Source organism: Musca vetustissima, unplaced genomic scaffold, assembly GCF_032173495.1.
Source record: "Musca vetustissima isolate MV318-11 ecotype Yass unplaced genomic scaffold, APGP_CSIRO_Mvet_v1 utg8349, whole genome shotgun sequence".
Classification (NCBI taxonomy): domain Eukaryota; kingdom Metazoa; phylum Arthropoda; class Insecta; order Diptera; family Muscidae; genus Musca; species Musca vetustissima.
The window spans coordinates 13,742-30,184 of NW_026884818.1; the positions used below are offsets into that span (position 1 = coordinate 13,742).

Sequence of the window (16,443 nt, forward strand, 5' to 3'; positions counted from 1 at the left end):
ATTTCCAAAAATTCCTACATACCACAATCCTACACCCCCACAGTAATCCTGACTCCAAATTTCAAGATTTCAACTCTATTGCTTCACCCACAATTTAAATTGTTCCAAATTTAATACACATTAGTACAAATTTCGAAAAATTCCTACATATCTCAATCAACAGTCATCCTAAATCCAAGCTTCAGGATTCCAACTCTGTGGGTTCAGCCACAATTTAAATTGTTTCCATGTTTCAGGATTCCAACTCTATCGCTTAAAAGACAATTTAAATTGTACCAAATTTAGTACACATTGATGGGCTCATTAGATGCGGCACGTAAAAAAACTAAAATCACGCAGGGTTCCACGGAATTTGAATGGACTTTCTTAATTTTAGACTCACAAAATATGTTTTTTATAAAAATTTACGCACCAAATTTTCGCCTTTGGAACCCAATTGCAAAGAAGCTACGGTGAGCACATTCACGAGTTCTACAATCACGAGTTCTACAATCCTATAATTAGTTTAGTCCATTATATGGATGCACATCCTAATTATAAGAAAAATTCAAAAAACATCGAAAATCCGGCTTAAAAATATCAGCATCCGTTTCGGGTGGATGCTGTGATTATATCGAAAAATCATACATTAGAACCATATTGTCCATGGGGTATTCTGCAACTTAGTCACGAATCACATGTGCGTGCGTTGTGTAGTTTAGCCACAAATCAGGAAGGAAAACAAAAAAACTCGTTGGCTTCAACACATTTTCACCCATTTTTATACATTACCACCATCACAGTTTCCACCAAACTTATTATTTATTACAAATATTTTAAGATTTTGACAAGAACACTTCATTTTATAGAAATGAATTTAAATTATATGCAATATGTTCATATTTCGCGAGTTATAATCTTGCAAACCTCAGCTTCAAGGAATTTCAAAGAGTTTTGTAATTTCCCATATACACTTATTGCATTTGAATATATATCAGCTATATTTACATCTATAAGTTCGCCCAAAATTCTGATTGTAACAAATTTAGTACATTTAGTACCCGTAAGTATGAATTTCCAAAAATACATCCATACCCCAATCTTACACTCCAACATTAACCATATTTCCAAATTTCAGTGCTCCAGCTCTATCGGTGCACCCAAATCCACATTTGGTACCATTTGGTACACATTAGTACGAATTTCCAAAACATTCTACAAAGCCCAATCCTACACCCCAACATTGATCCTAACATAAAATTTGAAGATTCCAGCTCTATCGGTTCACACAAATGCAAATTTGGTACAATTTAGTACACATTAGTACTTACTTAGCTGGCTTGTTACAGAACGGTTGTTCCATAAGCCGAGCTTACATTAGTATGAATTTCAAAAAGTTTCTACAAAGCCCAATTCTACATTCAAACAATGATCCTAACTCTAAATTTCAGGATCATTAGTGCCAATAAGCACGAATTTCCAAAACTACATCTATACACCAATCCAACAGTACCATTATTTCCAAATTTCAGTGTTCCAGCTCTATCAGTTAACCCAAATCCACATTTTTATACCCTCCACCATAGTATGGAGGGTATATTAGTTTTATTTTTCCGTTTGTAACGCATCGAAATAATCATTTCCGACCCTATAAAGTATATGGGCAATATTGCCAATTTTTTAATATTCCATTTTCAAAAAATCAGCTTTTTTGTTTTTGTGGCACATCAATGATTTTTGGTACACATATAGAAAAAAATGTTCTGACTCCGAAACCGTTCGCGATCAAATTTTTGGTTGATACGCGCAAAAGTTATCGAGGTTTTAATTTTGGGCATAAGAAAAAAATCTTAAAATTACGCCGATTATTATATTGACCAAAAACGTTGATATATATCTTCCTCCGTAAAATAAGAATATGAATATATTATAATAATCACGATAAAGTTGCACATATTCGCGAAATATGAGAAAAATAAAAAATATATAGCAGATTACATCAATATTTTCATTATATTAATGACATACACACACCTAAAAATTAATTTAAAAATATCTACATAATCTAAACACCATGGTGAATCAAATGATATCAAAATCACACAAATCCGTGTAGCGGTTTCTAAATCAAAGCGACAATAAAACAAGATACTGAGGAAAAATATTTGTTTTTGGTTCGAAAAAATAATGTCATAATATTTATTTTTTTAATTGTATACAAGAAATTTCAGAAAAAAATGTTGGGGTCATTCTGCTATTTTACCCGAATTTCGCCGAAAAATTGACATATATATTAATAATCACTTTTTGTGTATAAGTATATACCTTGCGGATTATATCAAGACCCTTCCTATAAATCTTAGAATTCTATAAATAGGAATAAATCCTAAAATAATATAATATTTTGAAATATACATTTTAAATTGCGTGTAAATCGCGTAATTCTCAAAATCATTTGATGCGCATGCGGTTTCCAGGAAGTACTGAAGTTTATCTTCCAATCCATATATATTTTGCGAAATTTCATTTGACGGCTAAGATGTGCCGCACGTTACATTGAAGTACCCAAAAAATTGTAAAACGCGAATAATTTCCGAAAACTCCAGATGCCATTAAAAATACATCGATCTATACCGATTTCAATGTGGTCCATTAAGAACCATGGATGTGCCAGCTCACACTATTTTTGAGATAAATTGCGTCTTAATCGCGTAATTCTCAAAATCATTTGATGCGCATGCGGTTTCCAGGAAGTACTGAAGTTTATCTTCCAATCCATGAGATAAATTGCGTACATCTCTCTTTCGGCTGAAGTTTTTAAAGTTCTCTTTTCGAAAAAGATCAAAATCCGTATGAGGTCATTTATTGAAGCGGAAATGATACACAGAAAACGCAAATAAATCCGCGATATTTTCAAAAACATTTTTTGCCAAATTTCGTGTTTTTGGAAGGCCAGTTCCCGCCGTTCTAGTAGATGGATTTTCACGAACAAGATTTTATATCATTCGAAACGTAAAATACCTTATTGATCGCGGGTACCCATATCATTCAGTTGACAGATCTAAAAATTTGGCCCGAAAAATAGGTTTTTTAGAAATTTGATCGCACAAAATTCGCACCTTCGGATGAGTATTACTCTGAAGCTGTGCATACTACATAACGAAAATACATATCAAATTACGCAGATTCGCGACTACAATAATCTTATAATCGATTTTTCGAAATTCCTGTTTGCGTATTAAAGCTAGAAGTAAAATTCAAAAAACACTCTAAATCGAGCTTCAAAATGTCAGCATCATTTAAAGGTAGATGCAGTTAAAATTTTTAAAAATGATACATAAGGGCCGTAGTCCCCATTTTGTTGGCTTCTAGTTTTATTTTGACACGAAGACCATGCAATGAGTGGCTTAGTCACAAATCGATAGAAAACATAAAAAAACTGGTTCGCCTCAACCTGTTTTTACACATTTTTTTACATTAAAGTAGACACAGTTTCCACCAACATAAAGATTGGACAGTTTGCAACGACAGATCAATTAACCCAAAACTATTCTCTTTTTTTCATATACATAATTAGTTCCCGAGTTATAAAGGGATGATCCTCCGCTTCAGCTATGTTAAAAAATTGGCAATATTGCCCATATATATTCTTGATCAGCGTAAAATTTTATGACGATCTAAGCATGTCCGTCTGTCTGTTGTATTCACTCTAACGTCTAAACGAATTGAGATCTTTTGTCTGCAGGCAGGTCAAGTTCGAAGATGGGCTTCATCGGTCCACGTTTAGGCATAGCTCCCATATAAGGGTACCCCCCCAAATTTTCGGTATTTTGAGGTTCTTGAGCGCGTTTTTCAACTGAATTCGCTCAAATTTGGTATATTGAGTTCGTATTGGGTAGCAAATCTTTCCACTGAAAATTATAAATATGGGTCCATATTTTCGGATAGCCCCCATATAAGGGTACCCCCAGTTTTGAGGTATTTTGGGGGGTTTCATCGCATTTTTCGACCGAATTCGCTGAAATTCGGTACTTTGAGTTCTTATTGGGTAGCAAATCTACATACTAAAAATTATAAATATAGGTCAATTTTTTCGGGTAGCCCCCATATAAGGGTACCCCCCAATTTTCGCTATTTTGAGGTTGTTGAGCACGTTTTTCAACCGAATTCCCTGAAATTTGGTATTTTGTAGTCGTATCTGGTAACAAATTTTCCTACAAAAAATTATTAATATGCACCCCTTTTTGGGGTAGTCCCCATATAACCCCCTTTTTTATATTAAAATAGTTATGCAATCTGTTCCGCATTTTGGGTTTGGTTCTAAGACTCCGTTGTAATCATATCACCTGCGGAGGATATCGATATAAAAAACTAGAACGTAAGGTTCGATAATGAACCTTATATGAACTATAACCCGTATTTAGACCTAGCCCCTGTGTGGGAGGTACCAGAAGGAGTGGACCGATATTCCCCATCTTCAAACTTAAACTAAGTTTGGAAGAAATTATAAGATGGCCAAAGTTTGGATGAAATCAAAATTTTCTGAAACAAATTTGGCACAAAGAAACATGTGGTTTAGAACCATTTTAACCGTGTAAAAGTGTATACACCCTCATTATCCATTAAAAATTTCTGAAATTTGTTTTAAAGTTTACATTGTGTTTTACATAACTGGTTTGTGGAAATGTCGATATATGTTCACTTTTTTTATTTTCCCTATATTTTCATTTTAAGTACCTGTCAGTAAATCTATGGTGGAGGGTATCCAAAGTTCGACCCGGCCGAACTTAACGCTTTTTCACTTGTTTACTATTTTACACCGCAACAGTAATTCTAACGTCAAATTACAGGATTCCAGCTGTATTGGTTCACCCAAAATTTAAATTGTACCAAGTTTAGTACACTTTAGTACGTATTTTCAAAACATTCTACATAGCCCAATCGTACACCCCAACCGTGATCCTAACATCAGAGCTTAAGAGTCCAGCTTAATCGCTCCAACCAAATCATATTTGTTACCATTTAGTACAAATTTCCAAAACGTCATACATCCAAAACTTCTTAAATAGCTCAATTCTACCCTTAACAGTGAACCTAACTCCAAATGTCAAGATTCCAGTTCTATCGGTTCACCTAAATCCAAATTTGGTACTATATAGTACACATTAGTACGAATTTTCAAAATTCCCTACATACACCAATCCTACACGCCAACTATGATAATAATTTCAGTATCTCAGCTCCAAATCTAAGTTGTACCAATTATAGTACGATATAGTACTATCGTACACATATGTAAAAAAATTTCCAAAACTACGTAAACATTCCAATCCTACACTCCGGCGGTAATGTTATTTTCAAATTTCAGAATTCCAGCTCCATGTGGACCACCAATAAAAAATTGTACTAAATATAGTACCATATAGTATTATCGTAAACATGAGTACGTCCTTATATCTACCATACTTCTCAACCTTAATTCGCATTCCAAATTTCATGATTCGAGCTCTAAAGGTTCTCCCAAATCCAAATTGTATCAACGTAGTTTCATATCACACACATTATTTCCAAAAGTACCCACCTCAACCATCCAATAAAAGTTCCTGCATACCCAGATCCTAAACCCCAACAATGATTCAAAATTCAAATTTCAGGATTCCAATTGGTTCACCCACAATTTAAATTTTACCAAACTTAGTACACCGTAGTGCGAATTTCCAAAACTTCCTACTTAACCTAAACCTACACTCTCACGGTGATCCTAAATCCATTTTTTAGGATTCCAACTCTATCGCTTAAGGGGACCCCCACCCCCATTCTCGGGATTAAAAATGTTTTTGATTTAACTCGAATCTACACTAATTCAAGAATGTCCCTACAAAATTCCAAGTGAAAATCTCAAGAACTCTTGAAGATATAGCCGATTTATTGTGTCAGCATGAAGTGACGGCTAATGGGTTTCTCAAACTTTAAACGCGTTTTTCTCTTTTGCGAATGGCGGGCACGATAACTCAAAAGCTAATAATCGATTTCAAATTTTTACACGTTTCTATGTGAGTGTATAGCTATCGTATGAACTAGGATAAAGCCAATCGGTGAAGATCTTCCTTATTTTTAAACTTGGTTTTTGGTCCAAAATCGGCGATTTTCAAAAAATATTTTTTCAAAGGACCGCCATTTTGTTAATTTTAGAGCGAAGTCAATAATCCTTGTTCATACGTGAGCCAGACATGTACTCTTTCTAACAACGTTGGAATCTTCGGATTCCGATGTTCCAGTAAGGAGTTATTATGCCCGCCATAAAAATAAGGACTATACTTCAATCACCAAAAACAACAACAACATTTTGTAAATTGTTTTTCTTCTCTTAACACACAATTTAAATTGTACAAAATTTAGTACACAGTAGTACAATTTCCAAAAATTCCTACATACCACAATCCTACACCCCCACAGTAATCCTGACTCCAAATTTCAGGATTTCAACTCTATTGCTTCACCCACAATTTAAATTGTTCCAAATTTAATACACATTAGTACAAATTTCGAAAAATTCCTACATATCTCAATCAACAGTCATCCTGTTGCATATGCAATTCTAATTATAATCAGTATTACAATTCTTAGTTTTTAATCTTTGGCAACCCTATAAATATTCTTCTGTTTTGACATTTCCATTGTCATTTTTGTAAGTCATTACTTAATTCTCTTTAGTTGTAACAAGTGAATTATATAATCAATAAAAAGTCTGAAATAAAAAAACTGGAAATGTAAAATTGGTGTCAGAAGTGAGTCTGAAAAAAAAAAAACAAAAAGGATGGCTACAGGAGGTGATATGCAGGCATTGTCGGCTTCACTGGCAGAAGCAATACGGAAAGCGGTGGTTGAGGCAAGCTGCTGTTGCAAATGCTGCTGCGCCAACAGAAGTTCCATCGAGAGGCCCAACATTTTCGATGCCGGAATATAGGTCGGAGCAGAACTCTTCTGTAAAAGATTACTTCGAGAGATTCCAATGGGCACTGAAATTAAGTAAGATAAATGAAAGCGAGTACCCAAATTATGCCAGAGTTCACATGGGATGTGAGTTAAACAACGCGTTGAAGATTTTGGTTAGTCCAAAAAGCCCAGAATCCTTAAAGTTCGGTGAAATAAAGGAAATACTCATAAATCATTTCGACAGCAAGAGAAATAAATATGCTGAGAGTATTAAGTTTCGAAAAATAGTTCAGCAAGAGGAGGAGTCAATTGCAAGCTTTGCGTTGCGTTTAAAGCAGGGCGCAGTCCACTGCGACTATGCAGAATTTTTAGATCGCATGTTAATAGAGCAGTTTCTGCATGGAATGAAGGAACGCAACATATGCGATGGAATTATTAATAGCAAGCCAGAAACGTTTAATAGTGCGTACGAGATTGCACAAACTATGGAGTTGACTCATTGTACTACAACAGAAATTGCGAAGTTAGAGCCGGCGAAGGTGGAAGATGTCCACAAAATGCAAGCATCAACGAAATATTCTAGGCAGAAAGGGCGCATGGTACCGAGGGACGCTGAAGTACAGACTGCGTGTCATGGATGTGGCGGAATGCACCCGCGGAGCATGTGCAAATTCAGGCAAGCTAAATGTTTCCGATGTGGCAAAATAGGTCACATTTCCAAGATGTGCAGAAGCAAAACATTCCAGCTAGCGGAATTGGATGATGAAACTCCTGCCGACGATACAGAAAATTTGAATAAAGTTGAGCTGGTAAATTATTTTAAAAGTAGTGGAAGAAAATTTGTGAGAACTTCTATAGAAGGCAAGTTCGTGAGGATGGAATTGGATACTGGGTCGCCTTGTTCTATAATCAGCAACAGTAATATGCATTTAATCAAGGACCGTTTTAAACTTCTGCCAACAAAAAGACAATTCACTAGCTACTCTGGCCATCAAATAAATTGAATAGGTCGCCTGCCTGTCACCGTTGAGCTTGGAACCAAGGTTTGTAGATTGAATTTATACGTGGTTGATGGCAAGGTTGACACACTAATGGGAAGAGAATGGATCGAGCAGTTTGTGGACCAAATAAATTTTGTACAACTTTTCAAATCTTCAAGCAAGGTCAATAGTATCACTACAGCGACACCAGAATTGCCACACAGTGAGCAAGCTCTTCTCAAGCAATTACTTGACAAATTCGACGGTGTATTTTCTGACGTTGCAGGGAAGTTAATAGGACCGCCAGCAAAAGTTCATTTGAAACCAGATGCAAAACCGATTTTTCTAAAAGCACGAGATATACCGATAGCGTTACGTGAAGAATATATCAAGGAAATTGATTCAAAAATTGAATCTGGGTTGTATGAACGAGTGGAATACTCAGAGTGGGCATCAACAACACATGTTGTAATAAAGAAAGGAGGAAGAATACGGATAACCGGAAATTATAAACCTACAGTAAACCCTCAAATTATTATTGACGAGCATCCCATACCAAAAATTGAAGATTTATTGCATAAGATGAGAGGGTCAACGATTTTTTGCCACTTAGATGTAACTGACGCCTATTCACACCTACAGATGACGAATTTGCACATGTGTTGACGTTGAACACTCCTACTCATGGATTAATTAGGCCAAGGAGGGCAGTTTATGGTGCCGCAAATATACCAGCCATCTGGCAGAGACGCATGGAGGCAGTACTGAGAGATACTCCCAACGTGTTAAGTTTTTTCGACGACATCTTAGTATATGCCGATTCATTTAATACAATGATTTCGAGTCTTGAGGCAATATTAAATAAAATTAAACAACATGGCCTTCATTTAAATCGCAGTAAGTGTGTTTTTGCAGCACCAGCAATTGAGTTTTTAGGGCACAGAATCGACTCTCATGGTATACACAAATCAAGTAAACATATTGATACCATCAAAAACGCCCCTAAACCGTTAACTCCGGAGGATCTCCAGCTTTTCTTGGGAAAAGCTACATACTACAACGCATTTTTACCGGACCTTGCTGCGAAATCGAGACCTTTGAGAAACATGCTACTTCAACAAGAATTTAAATGGACGAAAGATGCGAGTGAGGCATATGAACAAATTAAGAATGCTCTAATATCTCCTCAAGTACTAACACCATATGACCCTTCACTTCCATTGATTTTAGCAACAGACGCTAGTAAAACGGGATTGGGCGCTGTGATGTCACATAGGTTCCCGAATGGTTTAGAACGACCCATTGCGTACGCCAGCCGCACGTTAACTTCAACAGAACTCAAGTACCCGCAAATCGACAAAGAAGCGTTGGCGATAGTATGGGCTGTTAAAAAATTCTTTAAATACCTGTATGCTATAAATTTTACGCTGGTAACAGATCATAAGCCGCTCTCACAAATTTTGCACCCAGAAAAGAGTTTATCTTCACTGTGCATTAGCCGCATGGCTAACTATGCCGACTTCCTCAGTAACTTTAATTACAAAATAATCTGCAAACCAACGAAGGCCAATGCAAATGCTGACTACTGTTCGAGAATAATGCAGACCACCAACATTTTACAGGTAAATACGAATCTGGTGGCGATAGATGCTTCGATGGATCCTGGGGATGAATTCGACGAATTTGTTATCCGGCAGATTAAGCAGTTGCCAATTAAAGCATCTCATATTGCCCTGGAAACTAAAAAAGACCAACATTTAGGGAAAATTGTCCAACTTCTGGAGTCGGGCCACTGCCTGAGAAGAGCAGGATACGCAGCGCCTGAAGAAAATTATCAGCTGTCATCAGGTTGTCTTACGTTTGAACACAGGGTAGTGGTTCCATCGGTACTTCGAGAAAAGATACTCAAGGATCTCCATGCAGCACACCTGGGTATAGTGAAAATGAAAGGAATGGCACGATCCTTTGTATATTGGCCGTTAATTGACAGAGATATCGGAAAGGTTGCGAAGGCATGTAATGCGTGTGCCATGATAGCTAACAAACCAACCAAATTCGGAGAGCACCATTGGGAATACCCAAGTGGACCATGGCAACGGATTCATATCGATTACGCTGGACCGTTCCTGGATTCTATGTTTTTAATTGTAACGGATGCATTTAGTAAATGGATGGAAGTCAAAATGACTTCAACATCTACGTCTTCTGCAACAATTTCAATACTGGATGAAATGTTTTCTACATATGGTGTTCCCAAGACCGTGGTGTCGGACAATGCGACGAACTTTTCATCGGAAGAATTTAGGCAATTTCTGAAAAATAGTGGCGTTGTATACCATAAACAGTCTGCTCCATATCATCCAGCGGCCAACGGTCAGGTTGAAAGATGTGTACAAACAAGATGTGTACGTATAGGAGACCTGCATTACCAAATTGAATACGGAGGAAAGTTATTAAAAAGACATATTGATCAAATTCGATCGGCGAAATTTAATACACTTCATACCGGAAATAACAGTAGAGTGCCACAAAGACCGAAGCCCAGTACTATGTGCCGAACGAGTACACCAATGGTAGGACAGATGCCGAGGAGAAATTCAAACAATGTGGTTTTACATTCTACACCAACAGGAGAATCTGGCAGAAATGAGGATAGTTCGGATAGTCAACAGACGAATGAACAATTAATCGAAGTAGATCAGGAAATATCCGAAGTCGAAAATAGTACTCCTACCGGCCGCCGAATACCCACTCCAGTAATAGTTCCCAGACGTTCAACCAGACAGAGAAAGCCTCGCGTGTTATTCTCCCCCTAAGGTGGTGAAGAAATGTTGCATATGCAATTCTAATTATAATCAGTATTACAATTCTTAGTTTTTAATCTTTGGCAACCCTATAAATATTCTTCTGTTTTGACATTTCTATTGTCATTTTTGTAAGTCATTACTTAATTCTCTTTAGTTGTAACAAGTGAATTATATAATCAATAAAAAGTCTGAAATAAAAAACTGGAAATGTAAAACATCCTAAATCCAAGTTTTAGGATTCCAACTCTGTGGGTTTTTTTTTAATTGTTTCGATGTTTTAGGATTCCAACTCTATCGCTTAAAAGACAATTTAAATTGTACCAAATTTAGTACACATGGATGGGCTCATTAGATCCGGCACGTAAAAAAACTAAAATCACGCAGGGTTCCACGGAATTTGAATGGACTTTCTTAATTTTAGACTCACAAAATATGTTTTTTATAAAAATTTACGCACCAAATTTTCGCCTTTGGAACCCAATTGCAAAGAAGCTACGGTGAGCACATTCACGAGTTCTACAATCCTATAATTAGTTTAGTCCATTATATGGATGCACATCCTAATTATAAGAAAAATTCAAAAAACATCGAAAATCCGGCTTAAATATATCAGCATCCGTTTCGGGTGGATGCAGTGATTATATCGAAAAATCATACATTAGAACCATATTGTCCATGGGGTATTCTGCAACTTAGTCACTGATCACATGTGCGTGCGTTGTGTAGTCTAGCCACAAATCAGGAAGGAACACAAAAAAACTCGTTGGCTTCAACACATTTTCACCCATTTTTATACATTACCACCATCACAGCTTCCACCAAACCTCTTATTTATTACCAATATTTTTAGATTTTGACAGGAACACTTCATTTTATAGAAATGAATTTAAATTATATGCAATATGTTCATATTTCGCGAGTTATAACCTTGCAAACCTCAGCTTCAAGGAATTTAAAAGAGTTTTGTAATTTCCCATATACACTTATTGCATTTGAATATATATCAGCTATATTTACATCTATAAGTTCGCCCAAAATTCTGATTGTAACAAATTTAGTACATTTAGTACCCGTAAGTATGAATTTCCAAAAATACATCCATACCCCAATCTTACACTCCAACCAGCAACGTACACAGGATTTCATTTCGGGGGGGCCGATAGTACAAAATGAAAAAAATCGCTGTTGCAAACATAGATTTACTGTGAAAAAAATTAATTTCGGTGGGGGCTCGGGCCCCCCGGGTACGTCCCTGACTCCAACATTAACCATATTTCCAAATTTCAGTGCTCCAGCTCTATCGGCACACCCAAATCCACATTTGGCACCATTTGGTACAAATTAGTACGAATTTCCAAAACTTTCTACAAAGCCCAATCCTACACCCCAACATTGATCCTAACATAAAATTTGAAGATTCCAGCTCTATCGGTTCACACAAATCCAAATTTGGTACCATTTAGTAAACATTAGTACTGACTTAGCTGGCTTGTTACAGAACGGTTGTTCCATAAGCCGAGCTTAAAAAAGATTTCAAAAAGTTTCTACAAAACCCAATTCTATATTCAAACAATGATCCTAACTCTAAATTTCAGGATCATTAGTACCCATAAGCATGAATTTCCAAAACTACATCTATACACCAATCCAACAGTACCATTATTTCCAAATTTCAGTGTTCCAGCTCTATCAGTTAACCCAAATCCACATTTTTTACTATTTTGTTCAAATTTGTAAAATTGCCCACATATCCCAATCCTACACCGCAACAGTAATTCTAACGTCAAATTACAGGATTCCAGCTGTATTGGTTCACCCAAAATTTAAATTGTACCAAGTTTAGTACACTTTAGTACATATTTTAAAAACATTCTACATAGTCCAATCGTACACCCCAACCGTGATCCTAACATCAAAGCTTAAGAGTCCAGCTTAATCGGTTTACCCAAATCATATTTGTTACCATTTAGTACAAATTTCCAAAACGTCATACATCCAAAACTTCTTAAATAGCTCAATTCTACCCTTAACAGTGAACCTAACTCCAAATGTCAAGATTCCAGTTCTATCGGTTCACTAAATCCAAATTTGGTACTATATAGTACACGCCAACAATGATAATAATTTCAGTATCTCAGCTCCAAATCTAAGTTGTACCAATTATAGTACGATATAGTACTATTCGTACACATATGTAAAAAAAATTTCCAAAACTACGTAAACATTCCAATCCTGCACTCCGGCGGTAATGTTATTTTCAAATTTCAGAATTCCAGCTCCATGTGGACCACCAATAAAAAATTGTACCATATATAGTATCATATAGTATTATCGTAAACATGAGTACGTCCTTATATCTACCCTACTTCTCAACCTTAATTCGCATTCCAAAATTCATGATTCGAGCTCTAAAGGTTCTCCCAAATCCAAATTGTATCAACGTAGTTTCATATCACACAAATTATTTTCAAAAGTACCCACCTCAACCATCCAATAAAAGTTCCTGCATACCCAGATCCTAAACCCCAACAATGATTCAAAATTCAACTTTCAGGATTGCAATTGGTTCACCCACAATTTAAATTTTACCAAATTTAGTACACAGTAGTGCGAATTTACAAAACTTCCTACTTAACCTAAACCTACACTCTCACGGTGATCCTAAATCCATTTTTCAGGATTCCAACTCTATCGCTTAAGGGGGCCCCCCATTCTCGGGATCAAAAATATTTTTGATTTAACTCGAATCTACACTAATTCAAGAATGTCCCTACAAAATTTCAAGTGAAAATCTCAAGAACTCTTGAAGATATAGCCGATTTATTGTGTCAGCATGAAGTGACGGCTAAAGGGTTTCTCAAACTTTAAACGCGTTTTTCTCTTTTGCGAATGGCGGGCACGATAACTCAAAAGCTAATAACCTAATCGATTTCAAATTTTTACACGTTTCTCTGTGAGTGTATAGCTATCGTATGAACTAGGATAAAGCCAATCGGTGAAGATCTTCCTTATTTTAAACTTGGTTTTTGGTCCAAAATCGGCGATTTTCAAAAAATATTTTTTCAAAGGACCGCCATTTTGTTAATTTTAGAGCGAAGTCTATAATCCTAGTTCATACGAGAGCCAGACATGTACTCTTTCAAACAACGTTGGAATTTTCGGATTCCGATGTTCCAGTAAGGAGTTATCATGCCCGCCATAAAAATAAGGACTATACTTCAATCACCAAAAACAACAACAACATTTTGTAAATTGTTTTTCTTCTCTTAACACACAATTTAAATTGTACAAAATTTAGTACACAGTAGTACAATTTCCAAAAATTCCTACATACCACAATCATACACCCCCACAGTAATCCTGACTCCAAATTTCAGGATTTCAACTCTATTGCTTCACCCACAATTTAAATTGTTCCAAATTTAATACACATTAGTACAAATTTCGAAAAATTCCTACATATCTCAATCAACAGTCATCCTAAATCCAAGTTTCAGGATTCCAACTCTTTGGGTTCAGCCACAATTTAAATTGTTTCCATGTTTCAGTATTCCAACTCTATCGCTTAAAAGACAATTTAAATTGTACCAAATTTAGTACACATGGATGGGCTCATTAGATCCGGCACGTAAAAAAACTAAAACCACGCAGGGTTCCACGGAATTTGAATGGACTTTCTTAATTTTAGACTCACAAAATATGTTTTTTTATAAAAATTTACGCACCAAATTTTCGCCTTTGGAACCCAATTGCAAAGAAGCTACGGTGAGCACATTCACGAGTTCTACAATCACGAGTTCTACAATCCTATAATTAGTTTAGTCCATTATATGGATGCACATCCTAATTATAAGAAAAATTCAAAAAACATCGAAAATCCGGCTTAAATATATCAGCATCCGTTTCGGGTGGATGCAGTGATTATATCGAAAAATCATACATTAGAACCATATTGTCCATGGGGTATTCTGCAACTTAGTCACTGATCACATGTGCGTGCGTTGTGTAGTCTAGCCACAAATCAGGAAGGAACACAAAAAAACTCGTTGGCTTCAACACATTTTCACCCATTTTTATACATTACCACCATCACAGCTTCCACCAAACCTCTTATTTATTACCAATATTTTTAGATTTTGACAGGAACACTTCATTTTATAGAAATGAATTTAAATTATATGCAATATGTTCATATTTCGCGAGTTATAACCTTGCAAACCTCAGCTTCAAGGAATTTAAAAGAGTTTTGTAATTTCCCATATACACTTATTGCATTTGAATATATATCAGCTATATTTACATCTATAAGTTCGCCCAAAATTCTGATTGTAACAAATTTAGTACATTTAGTACCCGTAAGTATGAATTTCCAAAAATACATCCATACCCCAATCTTACACTCCAACCAGCAACGTACACAGGATTTCAACATTGAAAAAAATCGCTGTTGCAAACATAGATTTACTGTGAAAAAAATTAATTTCGGTGGGGGCTCGGGCCCCCCGGGTACGTCCCTGACTCCAACATTAACCATATTTCCAAATTTCAGTGCTCCAGCTCTATCGGCACACCCAAATCCACATTTGGCACCATTTGGTACAAATTAGTACGAATTTCCAAAACTTTCTACAAAGCCCAATCCTACACCCCAACATTGATCCTAACATAAAATTTGAAGATTCCAGCTCTATCGGTTCACACAAATCCAAATTTGGTACCATTTAGTAAACATTAGTACTACTTAGCTGGCTTGTTACAGAACGGTTGTTCCATAAGCCGAGCTTAAAAAAGATTTCAAAAAGTTTCTACAAAACCCAATTCTATATTCAAACAATGATCCTAACTCTAAATTTCAGGATCATTAGTACCCATAAGCATGAATTTCCAAAACTACATCTATACACCAATCCAACAGTACCATTATTTCCAAATTTCAGTGTTCCAGCTCTATCAGTTAACCCAAATCCACATTTTTTACTATTTTGTTCAAATTTGTAAAATTGCCCACATATCCCAATCCTACACCGCAACAGTAATTCTAACGTCAAATTACAGGATTCCAGCTGTATTGGTTCACCCAAAATTTAAATTGTACCAAGTTTAGTACACTTTAGTACATATTTTAAAAACATTCTACATAGTCCAATCGTACACCCCAACCGTGATCCTAACATCAAAGCTTAAGAGTCCAGCTTAATCGGTTCACCCAAATCATATTTGTTACCATTTAGTACAAATTTCCAAACCGTCATACATCCAAAACTTCTTAAATAGCTCAATTCTACCCTTAACAGTGAACCTAACTCCAAATGTCAAGATTCCAGTTCTATCGGTTCACTAAATCCAAATTTGGTACTATATAGTACACGCCAACAATGATAATAATTTCAGTATCTCAGCTCCAAATCTAAGTTGTACCAATTATAGTACGATATAGTATTATTCGTACACATATGTAAAAAAAATTTCCAAAACTACGTAAACATTCCAATCCTGCACTCCGGCGGTAATGTTATTTTCAAATTTCAGAATTCCAGCTCCATGTGGACCACCAATAAAAAATTGTACCATATATAGTACCATATAGTATTATCGTAAACATGAGTACGTCCTTATATCTACCCTACTTCTCAACCTTAATTCGCATTCCAAAATTCATGATTCGAGCTCTAAAGGTTCTCCCAAATCCAAATTGTATCAACGTAGTTTCATATCACACAAATTATTTTCAAAAGTACCCA

General features: G+C 35.9%; 1 protein-coding gene across 1 annotated transcript; it reads left to right on the plus strand.

The window, feature by feature from the left end:
• Positions 1-9,001: 9,001 nt before the first annotated feature.
• LOC133331839 (uncharacterized protein K02A2.6-like) lies at positions 9,002-10,711 on the plus strand. Its single transcript, XM_061540221.1, has one exon. It carries the CDS (start codon positions 9,002-9,004, stop codon positions 10,709-10,711), a length of 1,710 nt encoding a protein of 569 aa, XP_061396205.1.
• Positions 10,712-16,443: the final 5,732 nt, after the last annotated feature.